Source organism: Culex pipiens, chromosome 2, assembly GCF_016801865.2.
Source record: "Culex pipiens pallens isolate TS chromosome 2, TS_CPP_V2, whole genome shotgun sequence".
Taxonomy (NCBI): domain Eukaryota; kingdom Metazoa; phylum Arthropoda; class Insecta; order Diptera; family Culicidae; genus Culex; species Culex pipiens.
The window spans coordinates 149,233,662-149,260,524 of record NC_068938.1 but is presented as its reverse complement, the minus strand read 5'-3'; the positions used below and the strand labels follow the sequence as shown (position 1 = coordinate 149,260,524).

The 26,863-nt window shown below is 39.1% G+C and overlaps 3 protein-coding genes across 4 annotated transcripts in view; 1 reads left to right on the top strand and 2 right to left on the bottom strand.

The window, feature by feature from the left end:
* Positions 1 to 3,441: 3,441 nt before the first annotated feature.
* LOC120423259 (BLOC-3 complex member HPS1) lies at positions 3,442 to 12,885 on the bottom strand. The gene is made up of 7 exons (XM_052708279.1): positions 12,404 to 12,885; positions 12,202 to 12,345; positions 7,519 to 7,631; positions 6,540 to 7,456; positions 6,329 to 6,444; positions 4,030 to 4,238; positions 3,442 to 3,966 (listed from the first exon to the last, which is right to left on the bottom strand). The coding sequence occupies exons 1-7, from the start codon at positions 12,524 to 12,526 to the stop codon at positions 3,789 to 3,791; spliced, it is 1,800 nt and encodes a 599-aa protein (XP_052564239.1). The 5' UTR covers positions 12,527 to 12,885; the 3' UTR covers positions 3,442 to 3,788.
* A 3,985-nt stretch (positions 12,886 to 16,870) lies between these two features.
* Positions 16,871 to 17,952, bottom strand: LOC120423253 (exosome complex component RRP4). Its single transcript, XM_039586973.2, has 2 exons — positions 17,722 to 17,952; positions 16,871 to 17,666 (listed from the first exon to the last, which is right to left on the bottom strand). The coding sequence occupies exons 1-2, from the start codon at positions 17,844 to 17,846 to the stop codon at positions 16,907 to 16,909; spliced, it is 885 nt and encodes a 294-aa protein (XP_039442907.1). The 5' UTR covers positions 17,847 to 17,952; the 3' UTR covers positions 16,871 to 16,906.
* A 5,122-nt stretch (positions 17,953 to 23,074) lies between these two features.
* LOC120423243 (E3 ubiquitin-protein ligase RBBP6) overlaps positions 23,075 to 26,863 on the top strand; it is a 48,028-nt gene continuing 44,239 nt past the window's right edge. For both annotated transcript variants that reach the window (XM_039586959.2, XM_039586958.2), the window contains exon 1: positions 23,075 to 23,223. The gene's annotated coding sequence lies outside the window, so the exon portion shown is untranslated. The remainder of the gene's footprint in view (positions 23,224 to 26,863) is intronic.

The following is a 26,863-nucleotide window of genomic DNA, read 5'->3' as shown; positions in this document are numbered from 1 at the left end:
TTCAAGCTATCCACAGCTACACGCTTGAACTGTTAAACTAAAATTTAAAAACTAAACGGGAATTGTCTCGACAGCAGCATCCGATTACTTGCCTACTATAAACCTTAAACACACTATACAAATGGGCGCAACGATTGCTTAGAGCGTATCCTGGACCTTTTACCTTCCCAAAAACCATCCAACTCCAAACGAATCATTCTTGGGGATACCGTGGAGATTCTCCCTTATGCCCTTAAAAAAAGTGTAGTATCAACACTATCTTCCAAATCCCTGTCCCTTGTGCCTTGTGGAGATGGAAAGCGGCCGGCAATGGACGGCTGTCTTGGTGGTGAGAATTTGGTTCAGGTGGAATTGACTTTATTCTAATTTATCAATTCCTATGCAACTTGGGCTTAGACAATCATCACATCACATGGCGAAATCCAGTCTGCAATCCGCTAAAATCACCGTCTCATAGCAAAGCAAAGCGAGTTTCATACCATTTTTTTGCAAATCTGAAAAACACTTTTCTCTGAAAAATTGTTCAGTTTAGGGTCCGTATGTTTGGTCAACTCATGAACCAAATCAAGAAACATTTGACCTTTTTTGCACTCAAATCCTCACTCAGAACGAACTATTCTGCACTGCTATTTTTGGTGATGATGCAAGAACAAGTCGTTTGTGCAACAAGTTGCAAAAAGCTGATTTTTTCAGCACGAGTTATACATTTATCCAATATTAAAAAATGTTTCTTTTCGACATAAGTTTTAAAAAATTCAACTTTTCAGCACTCATTTCGGTGCTGAAAAGTAGAACTTTTCAGCACTGGTATTGAAAGGTATTAATTTTCCATTCTATTGTTTTTGGTAGGGAAAAGTAGGTCGTTTCGTTTCTCTAGAAGGACAGGAAAAGTTGACAATTTTACAGCGGAATTGCAAAAAACTAACCTAATCCACCTATGTGGTTGGGGCCTTCTTCACTCATTACCACACCCAAAGGAAAAATATATCTCAAAATCTGCAACAGTTGATTTGCTGCAGAAAATGTCACATTTTATGACATTTTTTGCAGCAAGCCCGTAGGTCATTTTTGCCTGCGTGTAAAAATTTCAGCGATTTGCAGTTCTCACTAACACATATAATGCTGGCCCGTCCCCGAGCAACACTCCAGAGAGAAGAATATGTTGGTGTAATACAATTATAAAGCCGTCGGCAATGTCGATAATTGTCGGTAACGGGCAAAAATGTCATACCCCTATATCGCAAAAAATGCATGAGGACAGTTTTCATGCAGATTCTGATATACTTTCATGCCGCCATGCATCACAATCATGCGACCGACGTTTGGGTGCAACAATGGCTGTACACAAATTTCATCTATTATTTAGATCCAGAATAAAAAAAGTACATAAATATCATTTAAGTGGCCATATCTCGAAACAGGATTGCCAGATCTTCAATGTTTTGGACTCGTTGGAAAGGTCTTTTGATAACGTAACCAACGATGGGTCGGATGGTGGATCCGAACATAGTTTCCATACATTTAGGTGAGATCCGGCATCCAAAAAGTACATCAATATCACTTTAGTGGCCATATCTCGAGACAGGGTTGCTAGATCTTCAATGTTTTGGGCTCGTTGGAAAGGTCTTTTGATAACCTGACCAACGATGGGTCGGATGGTGGATCCGGACATAGTTTCCATACATTTAAGTGAGATCCGGCTTCCAAAAAGTACATCAATATCACTTAAGTGGCCATATCTCGAGACAGCGTTGCTAGATCTTCAATGTTTTGGGCTCGTTGGAAAGGTCTTTTGATAACCTGACCAACGATGGGTCGGATGATGGACCTGGACATAGTTTACATACATTTAAGTGAGTTCCGGATATATGTAAAAACACATTTTTATACATAACTTTTGAACTACTTATCAAAACTTCAATCTGTATAAAACTCGATCTATGGGACCCTAAACCAAGTCGAATGCAACAGGTTCGGGTCAAATCGGTTCAGCCAGTGCCGAGAAACATGAGCTAGTTTGTTGATCACATACTTACATACACACACATACACACAGACATTTGTTCAGTTTTCGATTCTGAGTCGATATGTACACATGAAGGTGGGTCTACGACGTTTTTATACAAAGTTCATTTTTAGAGCAGGATTATAGCCTTACCTCAGTGAGGAAGACAAAAAAATTATCGCATTTCGATATATCAATGGAGCACCTGCAGTCGAGCAGTTTTTGACAGTTCGCTCCATAAGAAATACATTGTAGAAAAAAGCAAAAACTGCTCGAATGGAAATGCTATATTGTACCATGCTTCCCCATCCAAATGAGTTCCAAGTACATTTTGTCGGTGACGCATGGTGCTATGTTTCATTAATGTACCACACTCCGTCAATTTATTTTTTTAAGAAAGTCATGTCTCAGAATCCTGTAAATAGATGTTCATCATTTTTGGATATGTTAGATCAAACATCTTTTAAAATCATAGAAAAAAAATTCTGCTGAGAGCTCTTTGGTCCCGAGATCTTCAAATCAGCAAACAAAGTTTTCATTTGATCTGTAAGTGTACTCAGTTATGTTGTCAAAAAATCCTAGTACTTTTCATTACAAACCCAACTTATCACCTTTCTTTTTTAACGTGGCGAGCTAGAGTTGGTTCAGCCGTTCTTTTTCTAATTTGTTTTTTTTTTGGATCCAGCTGGTTTGAGGTGAAATCGCCGTTTGTAATTCTGGAGTTTTTTTAAAGACCCAATAAACCAAATTTCCAGTTTTTGCTTTTTGGGTGTTTTTGAAACCGCCTTGAGTCAGGAGTAAAAAAATCCCAAAAAGCAAAAACTGACATTTTGGTTTATTGGACTTTTTTAAAAAAAACTCCAGAATTATTGAAATTAGCCAAAGCGAATCGGTTTTTTCGTTAGAGATTTCCATGCGCAATTTCTTCGATGAATTATTGAAGCAATCTTATCAATTATACAACGTAATCAAAACTAATCCCTATCTTTAACCCTCGTTTATTACAACTTAAACTGCAACTAATCATCGTTTGTAATCTCGACCGATCCAAACAAACATCTCCAACGATTTACAACTCTGAAAGAAAGCTACGCTCATCTGTCACACGGATGTGCTGCCCGTGGACTATCGGATCGGATTAGGCTCTCCAATAAACCTGGCAGCAGCAGCAGGTGATTTATGACACTATTTTCCACCTTGAAACAATGCAATTCAACGTAGAAATGCGCACTTTAAGTGGTTTGTTGCACTTGCGGGAATGGGGATGGCCCTTTCCCGGAGGATTATTAAAATTATAACACTGCGATTAGTGCTGCTGATAAATGGGGCCTGATTACAGAGGCACTTGAGAGTCCATTTCCGCGCCAGATAATGTGTGCCAGGCCTCGTGTGACTTTGTTCGAATGTCATCCGGTTGCGGGGTAGGGTTAAACAAATTTGACGGTGTTTAGCTACGCATTTATTTGATAATATGTTTTACCGTTAAGAACATCGAGAAGGATCAATTGATAATATCACATTTCAACGAATACAACGTAATCCAATCGGTTATGATTCACAATCATGCTCGTATTAAGTACTTGGTCAACTAAAGTAGACGCAAAGGAATGTTGTTGGAATGTTTAAATTAAAGATATAGTTGAGTTAGTTGATATAGTTTTGATTGTTAGGGCCTAAAACCTTGACTATGAAGAATCAACAACTAATTAATGGTGTTGATATTGCTAAAATCGAGCTTATTACTGCTAAATTAAAACCACTAACTCTACAGTCGTAAAACACTCTACAACAAATCGATAGGATTCCCCACGCAGCCCGTCACATCGTTGATCGTGACCGACAGCCTCCGACAGTGTTCCAGCACGTTCGTCGGCGTGACCAGTCCTATGTGAACGCAGAACAGTTCATAGCAGCGAATTTTGCTCGGAGCCGACCTCGGGAAACCTTGCTCGATCATTCGGCTGCAAGACATAAAAAGTAAAATTAAGAACTTCTACAACATTCTAATCGCCGAAAACACTTACTGATAGTAGTCGCCGGCCAAAATGCCCGCAATCAGCGACGGCTTCGACGAGCTGGTCGTAGAATCTGGCAACTCTTTCGGATTCAACGCCGTCCCGTTGACGTCCTCGAACCAGAGGAAGTAACCGTAGCTGAACGTAGTGTCCTTCCAGATCATTGACGTGTGACCCTTGTGCAGATACGTTCGGGACAGCTCGACCATTGACCAAATCTGTAACACAAATAGAGAGAGAGAGAGCGAGTCATTTGATTGCCAAGTCAATGCCCAGCAGTGGCATCGTTTTTCGTCTAATGCTGATAAGGGAATTCAACTTCATTCACAAAAACGTTTGTTCAGTATCAGCGATGATGCGTACCCCAACGGAGAGGGGTCACTTTCAGGGGTGCCGAGATGATGATCCAAGGCGTTCTGATGACATCAATAACAACGATTGTTGGAAAACACACGCGAAGCGTTTGCTGAACTGACGTGTGCAGCAGCATGTGTTTTCTCGAGTAATTATTATTCCAAACAGAGATGCACGTGCTGCAAACGGGTGTGACCGTTATATTATGATGAATGATTAGTACTAATGTGCGGTGCAGGAGGAGGGGATTCTCACTTTATTTATTGCTGGTCAACTGAAGGCTATTGTGATTTTACGTAACTTCAATTCTAGGAAATGTCTGGGTGTAATTGTCTAGTTGTGTAGAAAATTTGATGTAATTTTCATGTTAGGCTTGCTTTAAATTTTTAAGTAACTTTTCAAAAAGGTGGAACCTTGGACGTAAACAAACAGTCTTGGTCGAGACTCCCGGGAATTGTAATACATACGGGTAAATTTTTTTTTCACGCTGAATCAAACCTTGTATTTTTTCATTTCCACAAAAGAATTTTGTTGTTACGAAAAAATCTTGCTTGTTCAGCGTTGATTCAACAAAAATCTTGTTTTACAAATCATTAAAATGTTTTGTTGTTTTGCCTTATTTTTCTGCGTGTTGTTGTTGTTGTTTTGCCTTATTTGTTGTTGGGTTGTTTTGTTGTTTTGCCTTATTTTTCTGCGTGTATAAATATTAAAACAAAAAATTAAATTACAATCAGAGACAAAAGAAGAATTGAATTAAATACACAAAAACAACTATATGATCATTTCGATTGCTCCATTGCTTATTTGATTTGCAGATCTTTCTTGATCTGTGCAAAATTGAACTTGTAAAAAATCCCAATATTATAATAAAGTTGGGGAGTTCAAAGTTCACCTAAAAAAGCTGGCAGTCACCTCTTAGATATCAATAGACTTCTCTTGTTCAATGTTATTTCAAAATTTGGAGGCAAGTAACTTTCGATTTCGAAAAGATCCTAAAAATCAATGATATTCAAATAAAACTCTGTTTTTAAATAATTTTTAGGAACGTAATATTTGGCAAGGGGTTTTGTTGGCAATTTTCGTTGTAATTGTTTTTTTTTTGTCTTTGCTTTAGTTAAACGTTGATAACAAAAAAACAACTTTTAAATGTTTTAAGCTGAGAAATCACAGATTGTGATTGGACAACCAAACATATCTTATCTAAATGACGTATATTAACAAATTAAATAAAAAAAACTTTCAGATGTTGCTTAGAATCCTTATTTAAGTAATCGCTAAAATCCCGATCTTGCAAATATTTAAACCATGTTGGTTATGAAAATTTGACATTTGTAAACTCAAGAAAAATCATTCAGTGCGAACTAAGAATCGAAAAAAAAATTCAGTACAAACCAACGAGTGCAGAAAAAATCAAGTTTTGCAACAAGTTCCATACAACATTTTTTTTTTTGAAATTCCGAAAAACACCATTTGAGTAGAATTATGAGTCAAATGTTCATGTATTTTGTCAATTAATTGTTTAAAAAAAAAATGTTGAAAAGTATAATTTTTCGAAACAAGTGCTAAAAAGTCCAACTTTTTAGCATCCATTTCAGTGCTGAAAAGTAGAAATTTTCAGTATTTATTTTGAAAAGTGTTACTATTCGATTCCGTTATTTTTGGTACAGAAAAGTAGGCTTTTATGTCGTTCAAGAATGACATGAAAAAGTAAATAGTTTCACGACAAAATTGAATTTTTTTGAGGCGGCAAAAGTGAAAATTTATATTTAAATGCATTTTTGCCTTTCTTGAAAATTAGCCTAGGGTAGAATGAAACGAAAAAAATAAGAAGCACTGTTCTAATGCCTCTCCTTAGACTTGAAACTAAAAAAATGTTTAGTTTTGTGTTGTCGATGCGATTTTGTTATTCCCTGCATTTTTTTGTTTACTTAGAAAAAATTAATGAGCAACCTACCCGTTCCTTTAGCACATCATCCGGATGTTCATGGTCCAGCCCTGGTGCCACAATCCTTCCGTTATTCCTGTCTATGTGTATAAAATGAACCAAACCTGGAAAGTCTTCCAAATACGTAATAAAAATGTTAAGTTAAGGAAAACTAATTTCTATGAGTTTTATTTAAGAATAGTGTTTAAACTAATTAAAGTATATTTTTGAAAAGGATATGATCCCATGCTGAAGTTCTTCTGCGATTTGACCTGCAAAAAGTTAAACACTTCCGTAAGCCGCCCCTCGACCATGTCCGCAATGTCCGACACCCGCTGCAGCCCATGTTCCAGGGTGCTACACTCGGCGCACAGCAGCTTGAACACCTCCTTGACCGCATCCACAAACATCGGCATGTTGGACTCGATCGTGACAATCAGCGCACCGTCGCTGTTCTTGAAGTACTCGACGTACCGCTTCCTCAGATTTTCCCACCGGAGGGTAAAGTTCCGTACCGCTTCATCCGCTTCCGTCGTGTTGTGCTTGAGCTTCTTCAGCGAGTCCATCGTGTGCTTCACGTACGTCTCCAGGCTGTCGAAGGCCGGCCGCAGATTTTCCACATCCATCTGCATTTGCATGTTTTGGATCTTTTGCAGCGCGAAAAACACATCGTACAGATTGCCCGACAGCGCAATGTTCCCATGCTCGATCAGCAGCACCAGAAACACGTCGTCAAACAGCTTCGACACGTGCACGATGTGGGGAATGCAACCGGAAGTGGTCTGACCGACGCATCCCTGCAGGAAGACCACGTGCGATTCGATCCGCTTCGAGTGTTCTCCGCGGTCCAACGTTTGGCAGAAGATGTTCAGGAACAGCATGTCCGCTGGGGATAGTTCCTGGGCCTGTTTGCTGCTGTACAGCGACAGAAACTTGTTGCCGACGAACATGATCGAGTGACTACGCTGGGAGTGGGGGTCCTGCTTCAGCTTTTCCGTTGCGCCTTGAAGGGCGGAAACGACGGTGTTTTTTACGTCGGCGTTCACGAGAAGTTGCTCGATTGCCTCCACCAGGATGCCCTGGTTTGCCTTGTACAGCCTTCGGTAGGTGGTTATTAGGTTGGTCAGGAGGAGTGACTTTTTCGTATCATTTTTGATTCTGAAAAAAGGACAAATCACATATATTTTGGAGTTTTGGGTTCGCCAGGAATAATTACTCACATGTGTAAATTTGGCCCACAAATGTGCTTGAGAAGGCAAATGCATACGCCGATCTCCCGTCTCACCTGGTCTACTTCCTTGTTGCTTATCTCTATGAATAAATATCCCAAAAACTGAAAAGAAAATCGTTTTTTTAAATTAATGTTGTCAGTCGATTGTTTCTTTTTTAATGTTTGCAACAAGTTTTTGAAATTTTGACGCCGAATTTATTTTAATTTCCTGTCAAATCTCAAAGGAGAGTGTTACAACATTGGCAACGGTCTGAGTTATGCATGTTTAAACAGTTCTTTGCGGTTCCAGTTTTTTTTCTAGAGGCGTCAGCTTTTTGCTGGACAACCAGAAAATACTTTTTTTTCAACAAGATTAAGTTAACTTTTTCATGGTTTTAAGATAAAAAGTCTTTGTACATTATCATGTACCGTCACCTGGAGTGAATCGGGACTACAGTCTGAATAGGGATATTTTTTTTGATCGCGTTAATGTTTTTTTTTTTTTTTTTTCATCAGGAACCATGAACATATCAATATGTCCTAATTCGGTCCATGTGTCCCGATTAACCTCAGATGACAGTACACAAATTTGTCCTTTTCCATGTGTGACACTGCCCAGTAAATCCTTAGGTACTAACCCTCCTTTATTGGAGCCACGGAGAAGGAAGCCGGGGAGGTACTCTACAGTTCGGCTGAGCTGTGGGGGATTTTCTCCGAGTACATCGGCAGGTTCAAGACCTGCAAGACCCGCTTGGACCAAGTAACCCTCGTCAGTTAGGGGAGAGTGGGGAGACTTGATCCCCGGGGACACTTGATCCCAAGCCTGTATCTCGTCAGCATGTGGGTAAAACAATTTGCTTTGTTCTAGAAAGTTGTGCGAAATCAACTAAAACTCATTGTAGAAAACAAAGAAAAAAAATAAAAAATGTTTAGATTGAGTTACACACATTTTTCTAAAAAGTGCTGCAAAAAACATCCAAGAGATCTTTTTTCTTTGTTTTGATAAGTTTAGAAAACACTCAAAAATAATTCAAAAAAATATTTTTTATACATGAATTGTTTGATAAACATATCAACTCCAAAACCCTTACGCATTTGACGTTAAATTTATCGTCATACTAATTTTACAATCAATTGTTTAAAAAAGTGCGTTTAGGGAGACTTGATCCCTGCATTTTTACAGTCACTGGAATCAGCCTCAAGATTAAATAATTGGGCTGGGTTTTCGTACATAGTTTCCTTCAGTATAGTTGAACATAACTTACTGCAGTTTGAACCATTTTTCAAAAGTTTTGTAAACAAAAATTACCAGCTTTTGTAAACATGCTCAATTTTGGTCTAAAAAAGAAAATTTTAAGTTTTTAAATATTTTGCATGCTAAACTTGTTATATTATGAACACAAACGTACAGGTTTAATGTGAAATTGCTGTAACTTATAGAAAATTAAAAGTTTGGATGAATAAGAAACATATTGCTTAAGATTTCTTCAAAATGTTTAAAGGGGGATCAAATTACCCCCAACATTTTGAAAATGCCGGTTTAAAATATTTTTTTAAAACGCTTGGCATGATTTGAAGAGTTTATCTGATGAAATACCCTTATCAGCCTAACATAGTTGAATGTTTAAGCTTTCAATTCATGCAAAAAGATCATAGTTTTGTGAGAAATTGACAGAGTTATGTGCGAAACAAAAAAAGGGGATCAAGTCTCCCCACTCTCCCCTACATGATCTCCAAGTATGGAATCAAAGGAGTTTTTTTTTTGTTATTATATATTGTTTTACTGATCCTCGGTCCCAACTTGGTCACAGCACCTAAAAGGACCTAATAAAAATAAGTTAAGAAAAAAAAAAACCCTCCTTTATTTTTATGTGAGTAGCACTTTGTGTTATATTTTTTAAAAAAAGTTCATGTATTCTGCAATTTTAAATTTTATTTCTAGTTTTTGATCCATCCTTTTAAAATTTCTTTGAAAAATCATAAGGCAAAAATATTGCTAAACAGAAACTTGTACAATCCATTGAACACTATTAAGGATACATTGAATAACATTTTTTATAAAATAGAGTGCTTCTATGTTTTGTTTTGAATGTTAGGACCACATATAAAAAATAGACGAAATTCTTTAGAAAAAATAATGTTTTCATGAATACAGTAGTTGTTCGATAACTGGGCGTTGTTTAACTGGGCTGTACTGCCGTTCTGCGCATAATTGTCCCATGTTCAGAAAAGTGCAACTGAGCAAAATGCTATTGAAATTTTTCGACCGATTTCTGTGTTTCTACACAGAAAAAAATATGTAAATTTACACAGCACGTGATTGCTGTTTCTTATGTAAACTCACTCAATGTAATGTTGAAATATGATGTAATGAGCAAAAAGTAATGGAAATTACTCCGATGTAAATCAAAATCTAATGTAAATCATGAATCTAATGGAAACATTGAGCATGGAAACTCAAATCTGATGAATTTCTACCCGCGTTCGGCTTCCTGTAAATTCCTATTTAATGTAAATCATATATCCAATGTATTTCTGCCAAACGTTGACTTCAAAACTACCCGAACTAAAAAATAGTTATGTTTGGTTCTCTTTCTATCGCTCTCATACTTCGCTGGCTCACTGCCTGTGCCTCGACCTGAACAAGTTGATGCTTTAGCCGCTCGATTATAAAATGCGAAGATGGCTCAGTCGGCAGCGGGTAGCAGCAGTAACACCGAACATTCTACCCGTCGTCTGTTCGATTCCAGTCCAGCGTTATTCCACTTGGCCGTCGACGAGAAAGCGTCCCCTACCTGTGTAACAACTTTTTAGAATCAGAATTTCCTTTTGCTGCCCGCTTCAATAATTTTAAAATAGAACATAGGCCACACCCTTTTCCTACTGCAATCCAAGTCGAGCTTCTCATTCCCATTGGCCAATCAGAATTAGTTGATTTGAAATAATGTAAATTCCAAAACTAATGTAAATTTCAAAACTAATGTAAATTTTCAAAACTAATGTAAATTTCCAATGAATCTAATGTAAATTTCCAATAGATCTAATGGAAATATGGAAATGTAAATTTACAGAAATATTTTTTTCTGTGTACGCATAATTGTCCCGTGGGTTCCTATCCGTCCTATGTGTCCCTAATCGCCCCAGTTAGTAGTTTATCACTCTTATTTATGATCCTCTTGCTGTACAATAGGTAAACAAGGCATAATGCTTCGTTAAACTAATGATTCTATGAGAGAAAATACTTGGTGGGACAATTATGCGTAGAAGTGTAATGATGGGACAAACAGACTTGGTGTTGTTTTTGATGAGTTTCTGAACAAAGTACTAGATTTTATGTGTTTTTCTAAAAGTATACGACAAACTAAACTTAAAAATGTCAAAAAGTTAAAATCGTCCAAAAATGACATAAGACAATTATGCGTAGAACGGCAGTGTAGCCCACTTAAAAATCAGACAAACGTCAAAAAACCAAAACAAACCGAAATGACCGAGGGGTTAATGGATGCCAAGAGCCTGTTCAACATATAAAAATACTGTTTTCAAATATTTATTTAATTTCAAGTCACAATTAAACAAATATGAAAAGTAAGCATTGTAAATAAATTTGAGAAATTTTTATTTTTATATTTCATCAGGAAAATATTATGCATCGGTGGTCCCCTCGTTATTTTTCGTTCAGCCCAGTTAGCGAGCAGCATTCGGTGACTGGGCTACGTTCTCAGCCCAGTTACCGAACAACTATATACTGTATATTGATATATTGATATTATTTTGTACAGTAGCATGACTATTACAATGTGTAAAGATTTAGGATGCCCAGAATATATGGGACTTTTTCTCAAAACCTCATTCCCCAAGCTCAATATTATTCCTTGAGCTATTTTAGGACTCAGGGCCAACTATGAGCAAAATCGGTCAACATTCACCCATTGATACTCGAAAGTGAAGTTTGTAGAACATACCAAAGGTGTAAAACACGATCCTGAAAAGTTCTTCGCGATTGAAAAAAGTCATTCTTGTATGAAAAACATTTTTTTTTTTCACCAACTTTAGGATCTTGTACCAATGGGTTAAGCTTAACCAATTCGCTAAAAATTTGCACTGATGCTGAACCTTTCGGAAGTCGCGTATTTTGGCGTTTCTTACAACACTTAACGTCCTATTTTGATCCTCTTAGAAAATTCAAAAATCTCTAAATAAGGGTTTGGGGAATTCAACTTTAAGCGAGTAAAAGATATCTAAAACATTATTTAAAATAAATCAAACATTAAAAAAAAATCTCATAAATTTGTGAAGAATTTCACAGTTTTTTATGATCTACAAACATAAATTTGGAAAAAGCTTGTTTTCCTTAAAATCTAGTGTAACCTTATCCCACATGGGTCGGCTAAGCCAGAAGCAAAAATAACACCAGACAACAAAAATATATAAAAGTACATGACACTGTGGGCACATTCATGGGGTGTCACACACAATAAAAGTTAGGGTGATTTGCCGTTGGTGCATGCAATATTTACTTGGAGCGAACAAACAAACGTCTCCATGAATTTTGTTGCACAGTGTAATTTGACTAACTAAAAAGAAGTCGGTTCCTCAACCACAAGCATCTTCGGCTACCAAAAGACTTTGTAGCTAAGTGCATTACTAAGGCTGCTCCGAAGCACCCATTCTAAAGCCCACACCCTTGCCGTACCTCATCGAACACCAGGTTCAGGTTGTTCTCCATCTGCACCGACGTGTACGCATTATCAAATTGGCACATCATAATTCGCTGCGAGGCCACCAGCGGGCTGAAGATCTGGATCAGCACGTTCGCGTCCAGGTCCTTGCGCGAGTCCTACAAACAGCAATAAATCATGTTCAAGGATTGTTTAACATTCTCTCTGTTTACTTACCCTCTTATCGTCCTCCATTAGTCCGAGATCGATAGCATGTCTGCTCATTTTGGCACGCATTGCATCATTGAAATTTTGGTAGATCAAATCATTGCTCTGGTCAAAGATGAGCACACCCTCCATCGTGAAGCGTTTCACTACCAAAAACTTGTGGCACTTTTAATATAAAGTTGTAGTAAAATTTTCACAAAAATATATAATCGCAGCAGAACACTCCCTTCGACTGCCACCTCCTTCGTCTAGCTCTAGTTCACGTTTGCGCTGATACTCGGCCAGAGAGAGCATACAATGTGACACCCTTAACCACACTGTGAAACCGACGTCGTCTACACCAAGCGTCGTCGTCAGCAAAGGACACAAACTGCTCTTGACATCGTTCACCAATACATCCTCACAGTTGGTCGTCCTTCTAATCAGCCGTTCTTAACCACCCAACGAGTAGGGAGAAAGAGAGTATTTTTATTACCTTTCGCGTCCCCTTATTTCTGTGCTGCATACATCACATTCGTAAACATGTGCCAGAGCGACTATAGAGCGTCGCGACGACAGCTAAACGATAGAATAGTGCTTTGCTCTTATCAGTGAACGACGGTGCAAGCGTGCGCGCGATTTGTATGCAAGAACGTACAGCTTGAATAACACTTGGGGTATCATTTGGAAAAAAAATATCACCGATATGGAATATGGGGGGAAAAGATGCAATAAATCAAGTACATAGCAATTTATGAATGTTGAAATATGAATCTAAATATCTTGAAAACTATGATTAGAGTTGATTAGACATTATTACTTCTTTAGTCAAAAATACTGCTGTTAGAAAGAAACTCGAGCCAAACATTTCATTAGGGCACAAAACCAAAACGTAAACATTCGGGATTATTCCACTATTCCATTCATTAGTACACTCCCTACATGCCCTCCAATAATCAGATTGATAACAAACAATTTCCTATTGAAAAAATCAAAAACTCAAAAGGGCCCATAAGAATGTCCACTCCGAACCAGAAAAAAAGTTCAATTGTGCCCTTTTCTTTTTCGTTAGTTTTTCGTAGTTGAGGAACTTTCTACGGTAAAAAGTGAACTTTTCATCATTCTTAACACTAATTCACTTCAAAACAACGTTTGGTTTACGTCTCACCAAAGATTTCTGCAGAAAAAAACTTCGCCGAAACACAATATTTAATACGGTCCCGCGGATGCTGTTCAGTACACATTTGAAGAATTTTTATGTTTCACATGCCTTATTCTCACCATTCGATCACAAAACTTGACCAATTAACATAATGTTCGTTGAAATCCTCATTATTTCTAACTGAACAAAAGGTCCCATAAACATCATTCAACACAACAATCGGATGACAGCGCTTTAGTGCCCTTTCAATTCTCTTTGAAATTGCATCTAGAAAGGGCCCATTATGAACAACAGTTGGAAAGTTAAAAGGGCCTAATAACGAGATTTTTTTAAATAATGAGTTTTATTGCGAAAATCAACATAAATTAAAAAGCATTCAAGCAGAGCTGAGGAAAATGATGTGTTTTATCGTATCATAAGTAAAAATACCATCAGTCAAGCTTCTTTTTTAAATAGGAATTGAAACAAGTTGTGCACTTTTTGCAAGCGATTTTCTCGAATCGCGGTTTTTGGTTTTGTGCCCTAATGAAATGTTTGGCTCGTAACTCTTACAAGTGTGGTGGGTTAACAGTCGGAGTCCATAAATCCAGTCAAATGATAAGTCGCATGATATGAAGCTGTAAAAAAGTGTAAGAACATACCTAGGAGATATTTCTAATTGGTTTGCCAGATCTCAAAACTGCGGGGCATTGAAAATTATAAAAAATCCATCAGCAACACCATTTTTTAATCACTTTTAGGGTTCCAAACAACCTCTCAAAACTGAGAGCGGTTGGTTAAGCCCACGATTGACGTAAAGCGCATGAATTTAGCATGGAAAATTACTTTTTGGAAAATTGCATTTTCACATTATTGACATTACAAAATTCATATTTTATTATTTTATGAAACTAACACCGTAGAAGTATAGCTTTGGATGTCCCTACCAACTCTCCCAAAGAAAGTCGTCGCTGTCGTGCTAACTTGTCGTACGTGCGTTTTGGGCCAAATTGAGTTGAAAACGCCATCTTGTGCAGCTCACAATGCCTCACTTTTTGACCTTCACAAATCCCCAAAATTCGATTCCAAACCTTAGATATTCAACGAAATAAAAAAAAAACTCCGTGTATTTTTGTCACTTTAAATATAAAAGTACACTCAAGACCCGATGGTTTGACACCAACTGTTGTCAAACGAACGGGGTCACTTTTTAGTTTGACACCCCTTTTACACACACGGAGTTCACACACACTACCAAATGTTTGTTTTGATAGTGTTCGTGAGCGCCGTGTAAAAAGTGACAGTTCGTCACTTTTTAGTTTGACTTTGACCAACCAACGGGGTGCAAACTAAAAAAGTGTCAAACGAAAAAGGGACCAACCACCGGGGGTTGAGTGTAGTTTCAATCTTGTCACTCCCTGAAAATTGATGAAAGTGCGACAACTAGCCAAAGGGATTTCAGGTCAGAACGCGTTTGACGCACGTACAAGTTAGAGTGCCGTAAACATTTGTAATTATAACTCGGGACTCCAGCAACCACCTTCAACCAAACTTCGGAACAATGCACATAATGGTCAGCCAAACAAAACGTGTTTGTTATTGTTTGCATTGCGTGCTTTCGTTTGTGTTTATTCAAGGTCAAACATTAAAACGCGTTTTTCTCGGAACGCCGTAATGGCGGGGGTGCGACAAGATAGCACGATGACGTCGAAGTGTGCTTTTATACGTTTTGAAAACTTCCGCTTGACTTGACAGTGTTAGCAAAAAAATATGATTTTTACCGAGTATTGCGCTATTTCCGAAAAAGACAAGCGGCAAACCAGCCTCGAAACGACGCGCCGCACTTTCGGCAAATGCGCGCTGTCAAATCCCATACTGTGCGTTTTTTTGTTGATCTTCTTCTTCGAATTGCATGGCCGGAAATGTTCTTTATTGCACCAAAAGTGTAGAAATCGTTGGCAACAGTGTCTGCGGCACATTCTGAAATGCCGCGCGGCGTGTTCCTTGGAAAGAAACGGACAATACCTATTTCGAAATGTCTCTTGAACGCTCTGAAACTTTTGCTTGAAGCAAAAGCCATGCTGTCTTCGAGAGAGTTGTTAAGGATATATTAGACTATACTTTTACGGTGTTAGTTTCATAAATAAATTATGTTCCCTGGGCTTTGTCATAATGAGTATCATAGGTTTGATGCTTGTTTTGCAAGGAGTATGATTTGATCCGATGTGGAATTAAAATCGTAGTTTTCAGTATATTGCTGAAGCTTCCATTTTTACACATGGAAACCACTTCATGCTACGAGAACCCACTTTGACGCAGTCTCAGGGCTAAATCGATGGCCGGTAAGCTGTCATCGAGAACAAGGAGGTTCTCCAATAGTGGAAATATCACATTTGTACAATGAACTAATAGCAACTTTTTATACTTTGCATTTAGTTATTTAGGGACAAAATTAGTAATAGTGAATTAAGTAATTCTATCAGAATCGGTGTTTTTTATGAAGTAGCATAAAAACCATTCTGATTTGTCAAAATTTCCATAGAGACTCGATCAATCAATAGTGAAATGATATCGGACTAAATTCGTTGATCTGTTGAACTTCAATTCACGACTTGTAAACTATGAACTGTAAATCTATTTTTTTTTTTTTTAAAGAAGCCAGGACAAGGGCCCAGTTTAGAGGTTTCAACATCAACAATGTGCGGCTGGATCACCCTCCCAAAAAAAATATACAGTCAAAAATGTTAAAAATAGAGTTTTCCCACAGTAATTTCCAAAGATATTTTAATCGTTTAGCGCCAATCGTAGACATATCCAATCGCTCTCAAATTTTGAGAGGCTGATCGGGACCCTAAATGGGTATAAACAAATGTGTTGCTGATGATATCAATTTTGTGTGTGTGTTTTTGAAACCACTTTGAGTCAGGGGTATGCAAAAACACCCAGAAAGTAAAAGATAAAAAATTGGTTTATTTTACATTTTCAACAAAAAAAAACTCCAGATACTGGTTTGGTTTAATTTTTTTTTAAATTGCACATTCTCGGAAACTTTTGTTTCGACCTCGACCTCGCCCAGCGAATCAAAAATTACAAAATTACAAATCTCGAAAAATGCGAAATTCAAGAGAATTAGTCAGAGACAAAACGGTTCGTCACTGATCCTTTTAACGCATCGTTGAGGTCACCAACCAACCAGATCTGATCAAGTGTCAACTAGGACGCTGAATAATCCTTGTTTTGCTCACAAAGTGTTTTTCGGCTTAGTGAATACATTTCAGGAATACATTCCCCAAATTCCCATAATAGACACTGTTATTTTCATCGATTTCTTAAATGAAATTAAAAAAGAATGTTTTATTCATTTTGTTCAAACAAGTTTTATTCCATCGGCACTATTCCTGCAGCCTCAGCTTGTGTTGGGTCAAAAACGCAATATCAAACATAGCTTCCTGGTGCAACAACTCGTGCACGTCGTACTTGAGCGATTCCTCGTACGCGTACAAAATGCTCGTATCGTACAGCAGCATCTTGCAGTGCGCCAACGCCAGAATGCAGTTCCTCAGCCGCGAAATCACCTCCCGATCCTGCTTCGAGACGGCTTCGTCCAGGTTTTGCGTGAATCCACCACCGTCTTCACCTTCGGTGTTCACGACGGGCGATATCCAGATGAACCCGTTGTTCCCCAGGATGATTGACGCTCCGCAGGGCAGATTGTGGAAGTGCGTCTTGCGCCGTTTGATCAGCGACGGGAACACCTTGACCAGAATTCCCTGACCCAACTTGCCATACTTGAGACTCCGCGTGTGCAGCGACAGCACCCCATCCGAGTGGACGTTCTGCACCTCGGCCGAGATGAGATCGCCCTCCTGGAGGTACTTCCGCATCTGCTGTTCGTCTTCGACGCCTCGCCGCCGCAGTTCTCCGCCGGGTAGGTTCACCGACGACAGCAGCAAGATCGAGTCCAGCCGCGAGTTGGTGTCCACCTTCCAGCGCTTCTGCTGCACGTCGGTGACGCGGGCCACAACGACGTCGCCGATTTCGCCCACGTACCGTCCCTTGAGGGCCTTAACGGTGATCAGCTTGTTGACCTGGACCATCACACCTGCCACAGACGACTTGATGTCCTCATCCTCCATGTACGTGCCGTGGCCACTGGAGAGGAATGCGTTAGATTGCGAAACCGATTCAAAGGATCTGCTGTACTCACCGCATGAATCCCTGCTGGGACGTGATGACCTCTCCGGGAGTGAACAGCCGCGGGTTGCTATCGCCGGACAGAAGCGAAGGATTAACTCTGTCCGACGCGAGTTTGATTATAACGTTCGAAGCCATTTCAGTGGGTGGCTGTGGGTTGACGGGGCGGAAATGTAGATCAGTCGGTCCTGGATTTTGGGAGTTTATTTTGTAAACAAACGTGCGCCGCGCGGTTAACCAGTGATGCCATTACCTGCTTTACAAGAACTGTAGAAATCTTCGAAATAGTCTGTAAGAATCATATAGTCACACGCAGAAAAAAGTTTTGTAGAATCAGCCTGTACGAGGTTTGAATTAACAAAATTTTTGTTGAATATAATCAAGCTTCCCATGCGCCAGTGCCAACGCACACCGCGGGTTTGGTTTTCTAGCTTCGGTACGTGCCTGAACCCATTTGTGTATTGGTATCTTGGTACATCGTACCAGCGCACCACGACACCACAGACAAACAGACGTGACTCTCCATACAAATTATTTTTGAAATCCATCGTCCTTCATCAAATCACCAAATCACGGCGACGCCAGCGCTGCCTGGTGAGCTGATGCCGAAGCGCAACCCAAACATACCAATACAAACCCATTACTGTCATGTGCCACGTCAGTGTATGCGTGAGACAATCAAGCCTAAACGATTGTAAACATCAACAGCTGATCGAAATAATTTTGTTGTTGCTACTCGATGAAAAGAATAAAAATCAACACCGAAGGCCGAAGATGGTTCCGTTTCCAATAGCAGAACCTTATGAGCCAAATCATGCGGCAGCACCAGCAACGACGCATCACAACCGCAACCGACAGAGATCAAATAACTGGTCCTCCCAGTTGCTACCAAGTTCTGTCGAAGATTTCTCCTCCACCGAAACCTCGAATCATTACACCTAACACCATCATCAACAAGATGCCCCTGGTCACGAAAACATCAGTAGTGGCCGCCGAAATAGATAAATCCAATTCAAACCTACCAGAAATAATCCCCACGATGGGCGTTTCGGAAATTTCCACGGGGAACGTGTCCACGGCGCAGTTAAGTTGCATCAAACAACAAAAGCAAAAAGTGGCAAAGATTCCAAAAAACGCTACCGCAAAATTTACATCGAAAGCGAACCACAGAAAATGAACTGGAAAAAGATTGAGTGGCGCAACATCGCCAAAAAGCCAAAAGGACGACCAGCAGCAGCAATCTGAGCAGCAGTCCACGAAGGGTAAGCAGGTTGCTCCGAAGGAGTAACTCCACCACAGGATCTGGCTTCCTCCGCAGTAGCCGGCGCCTCAGCAGCAACCTCGACATTGGCAGGCAGTTGAGCAGGCCTACCGGGTTATTAGTGGGGAAGAGGCTATGACCAAAATTTTGTCCTGGAAAGCCTGGATTGTGATTCACGGTTAGAATTCCAGAATTCCATAAATATTTGTGCTCTCATTTGCTGCTTCGCACGTGCTTACGCTCAACTAAAAAACAAAAACACGCTTCACACACACTGAGAATAGACGGGCGAGCTGTCACGGCAGCAGCGCCATCAGCGCCGGGTGAGTGGATGCCGAAACAAAATTGCATTCGAAATAACCGTTTTTGGAGGACGATGGTTCGGCACTCGAGTGTCCCGTCTGTTTGTCTGTGGTGTTCCCGTCGCTGATCAAACGGCGCAAGACGCACTTCCACAATCTGCCCTGCGGAGCGTCAATCATCCTGGGGAACAACGGGTTCATCTGGATATCGCCCGTCGTGAACGCCGAAGGTGAAGACGGTGGTGGATTCACGCAAAACCTGGACGAAGCCGTCTCGAAGCAGGATCGGGAGGTGATTTCGCGGCTGAGGAACTGCATTCTGGCGTTGGCGCACTGCAAGATGCTGCTGTACGATACGAGCATTTTGTACGCGTACGAGGAATCGCTCAAGTACGACGTGCACGAGTTGTTGCACCAGGAAGCTATGTTTGATATTGCGTTTTTGACCCAACACAAGCTGAGGCTGCAGGAATAGTGCCGATGGAATAAAACTTGTTTGAACAAAATGAATAAAACATTCTTTTTTAATTTCATTTAAGAAATCGATGAAAATAACAGTGTCTAATCCCATACAAGTGTGTAAAAGTGAACTGAAAAAAGTGTAATGCTGTTTACCAGTGTATGGCACGGAGCGACAACGCCGCGCCGATTACCCATATTTACACAAAGAATTTTAGAGCGCCCGCGGCGGGATTCGAACCAGCGGCCTCAGGATTGTGAGTCCAGTGCGCGGTCCAATTGATCCACACGGGCGGGCGCGTAATATATAGACAAACATTAAAAGTTCAATATTTTTTTCAACCAACAACAATAAATTATTGTTTCAAACAAAAAAATCACTTTAAATTCATATCAACAATCATGTTTTTGCCAAACAAACCACTCTTTAAGCTGCAGATATTCTGCAGCTTCGAGTGCAAACTTATCGCATTTGAAAAGCTTTTTGTTACAGCGGCACCAGGTAAAACTAAAACCTTTTCGACCAACCCCCCTTCACCGTGTACTCAAACTGACAGCTGCTTCGGCCGCCGCCGCTCCGCACATCAGCTTCTTCTTCTTTTCTCACCAAAAGTCACCGCGAGAAATTTTTACGAAAGTGGCGTGGAGCAAAAGTTGTTCGCTCGTAATGTTCCGCGAATACGGTTCCGTTTAGTGGTTACTTCCGGTCCGAAAGTAGTGCAATCCGTCGCCGGTTCGCAAGTGAGTAAAATAAGCCCAAATGTGGCCACTTGGGCGGTGGAATTACGTAAGAAAAGTGGAGTTTAGTTTTGGGGTGATTTTTTTTCTTCCTCTGCTTCTGCCGAAAGTGTTGCAAACATGGAGGACTTTTGCTTCCACGGTCGGCGGAGCTCTGCCCCCGTCGAATTAAGTGGGCCTCGGCGAGTGCGAAATAAATGGGGAAACAAGCAACGAAATTGCGGAAAATTGTTTTGAAATTAGTGCGGAATGAAGGTGGTTGGTGAAATTCTAGCAAGATTCTAAAGAAAAGAGAAAACACAAGAAATTAGATTGTGATAATTGCTAGCCGCAGCTAAAATTATCGCTCAGTTTTATCGATTGCCAAAATTCAATCAAGTGCCCGGCGTGATTCGATAGGCCACTTCCTGTCTGGAAGAACCATCGAAGCTGAATTACCTAGCATTACGTCAATAATCGTGGTGAGGTACTTTCCTCACCCCGGACTAATCGATAAAAATGTGCAAGAAGAAGAGCAGTGGACAACAACAACAACAGCGGCTTCGGAGTGCTAGTGCAAGTTTCACTCCGAAGTAACATCAGTCAGTGTGTAAAATATAAAACAGGGGTGAATGTCCTTTCCTTCAGCGCTGGAATAAATGCACGAGAATATCGGATGTTCAGAGAAATCCCGAAGGGTGTTGGTTGATGTCTAAGTGAGGGGGATTATCCGGTACTATTTTTAATAAAGAACGTTTATTATCTTAAATACAGGTCGTTGAACCATGATTTTTGTATTTATATCCTTATTATATTCTTAGTTAAAATTGGTTTATCGTTCTTATTCTGAGTTTTGTAATGAATGCTATAGAATAATTTTCATGAATTTCGTCGAAACTTGTTAAAATTTTTTGTTTCATTAAAATATTATCATCATAAAAAATATTTTAGTAGGTAGTGCCCATCATGTAAAAGGTAATTAAATTAATAAATTTTGGAGAAAGGCACTATTTATTTCAGGAAATTGGGCATATCTCTGCTTATTTTGAACCAAAACTGATACTTTTTTATGAAACTTGTTCAGAAAACTGTTTTCTACAATGTGATTGATTGTAAAATGTTTTAAAATGTAATAATGTAATGTGACAGAGGATTGTAAAAATAATTTTCGGAACCTATTGAGTAATAAACAGCTTCTTATATATATATAAAAAATTTCGACGGTTTTGTTCGAACGCGAATCAATTCAACACGGAACGTCGGATCGCGGTGCTCTTTGTTGCGTTGGGTTCGAATAAGTCCAAGGAAGGTTCTTACGCCAAAAAGTAACATCTTTGGCCACTCTGGAACCGATTCCGGGAAATTTGCAGACGTAAAATCAAATTTTGATCACAGGAGGCTGAATAAGCAAAAAAGTTAAAAACGTCAACAAACGAAAAAAGGCAGAACGAAGTTTGTTGGGTAAGGCTTGTATTAAGAGGCAGTATTTGTAGATTCTGCTCGGTTTGTTCTAGAGGTCGTATCGAGGTGCTCCGATTTGGATAAAACTTTCAGGGTTTGTTTGTCTATACAAGAGAGGAACTCATGTCAAATATGAGCCCTCTACGACAAAGGGAAGTGGGTTAAAACGGGCATTGATTTTTGAGGTCCAAAACACATGAAAAATCTTAAAATTGCTCGCATTTCCGTAAAACTTCATCAATTCCAACTCTCTTAGATGCATTCGAAAGGTATTTTGAAGCCCTTCAAAATGTGCTATAGACATCCAGGATTGGTTTGACTTTTTCTCATAGCTTTTGCAAATTACTGTTAAAAATGGATTTTTTTAAAACCTTAATAACTTTTGGCAACAGCCTCCAACACCCATACTCCCATAGGTCAAAAGTTAGGGAATTTCATGGACTATAAGCCTACGGTATTAACTTTTTGGCCAATCGTAGTTTTTCTCATAGTTTTACGATTTTTCTAGAACAAACATTTAACAACGTTAGTTTTTGCCCTGTAGGCCTCCATAGCGGCACTTTTTGGTCTCAATTTTTTCATATTCGGAATCTTCGGACAATTTCACGTAAGTTAGAAGTATTGGAGTTTTAATTTTGTTTTAAAAAATAATTAAATTAAACATTTTTGAAAAAAGAAATAGATCTTATTTACCCTATGATCAATATTATATACGTATATACGTCAAAAGCTGTATCAAGTAGGCGAAAACTTGTTTTACCCCTAATCCGACAAAATGCAAAATAATATTTTAATTAATTCTAAATGACATTTTTTCCAATCAAATTCAAAATTCCAACACCTCAATCTAATGTAAAATTTTCTGAGGATTCCAAATATGTCAAAATTTAGACCAAAAAGTGCCGCTATGGAGGCCTACAGGGCAAAAACTAACGTTGTAAAATGTTTGTTATTGAAAAATCGTAAAACTATGAGAAAAACTGCGATTGGCCAAAAAGTTAATACCGTAGGCTTATAGTCCATGAAATTCCCTAACTTTTGACCTATGGGAGTATGGGTGTTGGAGGCTGTTGCCAAAAGTTATTAATTATTATTATTATAGTTTATTATTGACACTTTACCATAATTTGGCATTCGTGTCATTTGAAAAAGGATTAGTTAGATTCTTCTTCTTTTCTCACCAAAAGTCACCGCGAGAAATTTTTACGAAAGTGGCGTGGAGCAAAAGTTGTTCGCTCGTAATGTTCCGCGAATACGGTTCCGTTTAGTGGTTACTTCCGGTCCGAAAGTAGTGCAATCCGTCGCCGGTTCGCAAGTGAGTAAAATAAGCCCAAATGTGGCCACTTGGGCGGTGGAATTACGTAAGAAAAGTGGAGTTTAGTTTTGGGGTGATTTTTTTTCTTCCTTTGCTTCTGCCGAAAGTGTTGCAAACATGGAGGACTTTTGCTTCCACGGTCGGCGGAGCTCTGCCCCCGTCGAATTAAGTGGGCCTCGGCGAGTGCGGAATAAATGGGGAAACAAGCAACGAAATTGCGGAAAATTGTTTTGAAATTAGTGCGGAATGAAGGTGGTTGGTGAAATTCTAGCAAGATTCTAAAGAAAAGAGAAAACACAAGAAATTAGATTGTGATAATTGCTAGCCGCAGCTAAAATTATCGCTCAGTTTTATCGATTGCCAAAATTCAATCAAGTGCCCGGCGTGATTCGATAGGCCACTTCCTGTCTGGAAGAACCATCGAAGCTGAATTACCTAGCATTACGTCAATAATCGTGGTGAGGTACTTTCCTCACCCCGGACTAATCGATAAAAATGTGCAAGAAGAAGAGCAGTGGACAACAACAACAACAGCGGCTTCGGAGTGCTAGTGCAAGTTTCACTCCGAAGTAACATCAGTCAGTGTGTAAAATATAAAACAGGGGTGAATGTCCTTTCCTTCAGCGCTGGAATAAATGCACGAGAATATCGGATGTTCAGAGAAATCCCGAAGGGTGTTGGTTGATGTCTAAGTGAGGGGGATTATCCGGTACTATTTTTAATAAAGAACGTTTATTATCTTAAATACAGGTCGTTGAACCATGATTTTTGTATTTATATCCTTATTATATTCTTAGTTAAAATTGGTTTATCGTTCTTATTCTGAGTTTTGTAATGAATGCTATAGAATAATTTTCATGAATTTCGTCGAAACTTGTTAAAATTTTTTGTTTCATTAAAATATTATCATCATAAAAAATATTTTAGTAGGCAGTGCCCATCATGTGAAAGGTAATTAAATTAAGAAATTTTGGAGAAAGGCACTATTTATTTCAGGAAATTGGGCATATCTCTGCTTATTTTGAACCAAAACTGATACTTTTTTATGAAACTTGTTCAGAAAACTGTTTTCTACAATGTGATTGATTGTAAAATGTTTTAAAATGTAATAATGTAATGTGACAGAGGATTGTAAAAATAATTTTCGGAACCTATTGAGTAATAAACAGCTTCTTATATATATATAAAAAATTTCGACGGTTTTGTTCGAACGCGAATCAATTCAACACGGAACGTCGGATCGCGGTGCTCTTTGTTGCGTTGGGTTCGAATAAGTCCAAGGAAGGTTCTTACGCCAAAAAGTAACATCTTTGGCCACTCTGGAACCGATTCCGGGAAATTTGCAGACGTAAAATCAAATTTTGATCACAGGAGGCTGAATAAGCAAAAAAGTTAAAAACGTCAACAAACGAAAAAAGGCAGAACGAAGTTTGTTGGGTAAGGCTTGTATTAAGAGGCAGTATTTGTAGATTCTGCTCGGTTTGTTCTAGAGGTCGTATCGAGGTGCTCCGATTTGGATAAAACTTTCAGGGTTTGTTTGTCTATACAAGAGAGGAACTCATGTCAAATATGAGCCCTCTACGACAAAGGGAAGTGGGTTAAAACGGGCATTGATTTTTGAGGTCCAAAACACATGAAAAATCTTAAAATTGCTCGCATTTCCGTAAAACTTCATCAATTCCAACTCTCTTAGATGCATTCGAAAGGTATTTTGAAGCCCTTCAAAATGTGCTATAGACATCCAGGATTGGTTTGACTTTTTCTCATAGCTTTTGCAAATTACTGTTAAAAATGGATTTTTTTAAAACCTTAATAACTTTTGGCAACAGCCTCCAACACCCATACTCCCATAGGTCAAAAGTTAGGGAATTTCATGGACTATAAGCCTACGGTATTAACTTTTTGGCCAATCGTAGTTTTTCTCATAGTTTTACGATTTTTCTAGAACAAACATTTAACAACGTTAGTTTTTGCCCTGTAGGCCTCCATAGCGGCACTTTTTGGTCTCAATTTTTTCATATTCGGAATCTTCGGACAATTTCACGTAAGTTAGAAGTATTGGAGTTTTAATTTTGTTTTAAAAAATAATTAAATTAAACATTTTTGAAAAAAGAAATAGATCTTATTTACCCTATGATCAATATTATATACGTATATACGTCAAAAGCTGTATCAAGTAGGCGAAAACTTGTTTTACCCCTAATCCGACAAAATGCAAAATAATATTTTAATTAATTCTAAATGACATTTTTTCCAATCAAATTCAAAATTCCAACACCTCAATCTAATGTAAAATTTTCTGAGGATTCCAAATATGTCAAAATTTAGACCAAAAAGTGCCGCTATGGAGGCCTACAGGGCAAAAACTAACGTTGTAAAATGTTTGTTATTGAAAAATCGTAAAACTATGAGAAAAACTGCGATTGGCCAAAAAGTTAATACCGTAGGCTTATAGTCCATGAAATTCCCTAACTTTTGACCTATGGGAGTATGGGTGTTGGAGGCTGTTGCCAAAAGTTATTAATTATTATTATTATAGTTTATTATTGACACTTTACCATAATTTGGCATTCGTGTCATTTGAAAAAGGATTAGTTAGATTTTTTCTGTTAGATTACAAGTTTTAAAATATTTTAACACTGCACTTTCTCGTTCCGAGGTGTTTCCAAGTATGTCCACAATGGTTCCAAAAATGCTACAATCCTGTCTCTCCTTGGTAAATCCACGACAGTCTGTCAGGATGTGCTCGATGGTTAATCGAGTTCCACAATAGTCACAAACTGGTGGGTGGGTGCGTTCTAGTAGGTAGGAATGAGTAAGGCGCGTGTGTCCTATTCGCAATCTTGTAAACATTCGTTGTTCGGATGCACATCTTCGATCCTCGTACTTTGTTGGGCTCGGTTTGATTTTCCTTAATTGCGAGTGCGTACTGTGCCACGTATTTTCCCAAGTGCTCCACAGTTGTTGTTTAATGTGGCGAAGAACATCTTGGTAAGGGATTGGTATGTTAGGAGGGGGGTACGCTCGGCCTTTCTTTGCAAGTGAGTCAGCTGCCTCGTTGCCAACAATGCCAACATGTGCTGGAATCCAACAGAAAGTAACCTTCGACCCCTCTGCTGCGCGTTCGACCTCCTGTATCCATGGATGCTTAGAGTGCCCCTTCTTGAGTGCATTCAAACAGTTAGCTGAATCTGAAAGAATCAAAAAGTTTTCGTTCTTGCAGATTGTTGATAAAGCTTCCTTGAGAGCGTATGCTTCCGACGAGAAAACACTGCATAGACCCGGAAGTGGGAGGCTGATCTGCGTACTGCCGGAGACCACTCCTACTTCCGTGCTTTCTCCTTCCTTAGATCCATCCGTGTATATTTGTTTGTGGTCTGGGTATTTTGTGGCGATCAATTCATGGAATTTGGATGTTGCTGTCTCCTTCGATTCTCCAGCTTTGGTAGACTTCTCCAGTGTGTCCTCAATTTGGATTTGCTTTGCGTACCACTCTTTTTGACCTAGTCTTTGCACTTTACAGACAGCAGGTAATGTGGAGCCGGTCGTTTCTTCAAACAAATCAGCTGCTCGTTTGATGATCGGTAGTTTACTGTTTCCTGCTCCTTTTTCTTCCAGTCGAGCGGCCAGTTGCGATAAT

What these genes read in the sequence shown, in the direction of transcription:
- LOC120423259 (XM_052708279.1), bottom strand. Translation starts at nt 12,526, where the DNA reads ATGGAGGGTGTGCTCATCTTTGACCAGAGCAATGATTTGATCTACCAA. An exon ending in TGAACCTGGTGTTCGATGAG is followed by an intron (nt 7,632 to 12,201) that starts GTACGGCAAGGG and finishes TTTTCTTTTCAG; the next exon opens with TTTTTGGGATATTTATTCAT. An exon ending in TGTGGGCCAAATTTACACAT is followed by an intron (nt 7,457 to 7,518) that starts GTGAGTAATTAT and finishes TCCTTTTTTCAG; the next exon opens with AATCAAAAATGATACGAAAA.
- LOC120423253 (XM_039586973.2), bottom strand. Translation starts at nt 17,846, where the DNA reads ATGGCTTCGAACGTTATAATCAAACTCGCGTCGGACAGAGTTAATCCT. An exon ending in TCCCAGCAGGGATTCATGCG is followed by an intron (nt 17,667 to 17,721) that starts GTGAGTACAGCA and finishes ATTCCTCTCCAG; the next exon opens with TGGCCACGGCACGTACATGG.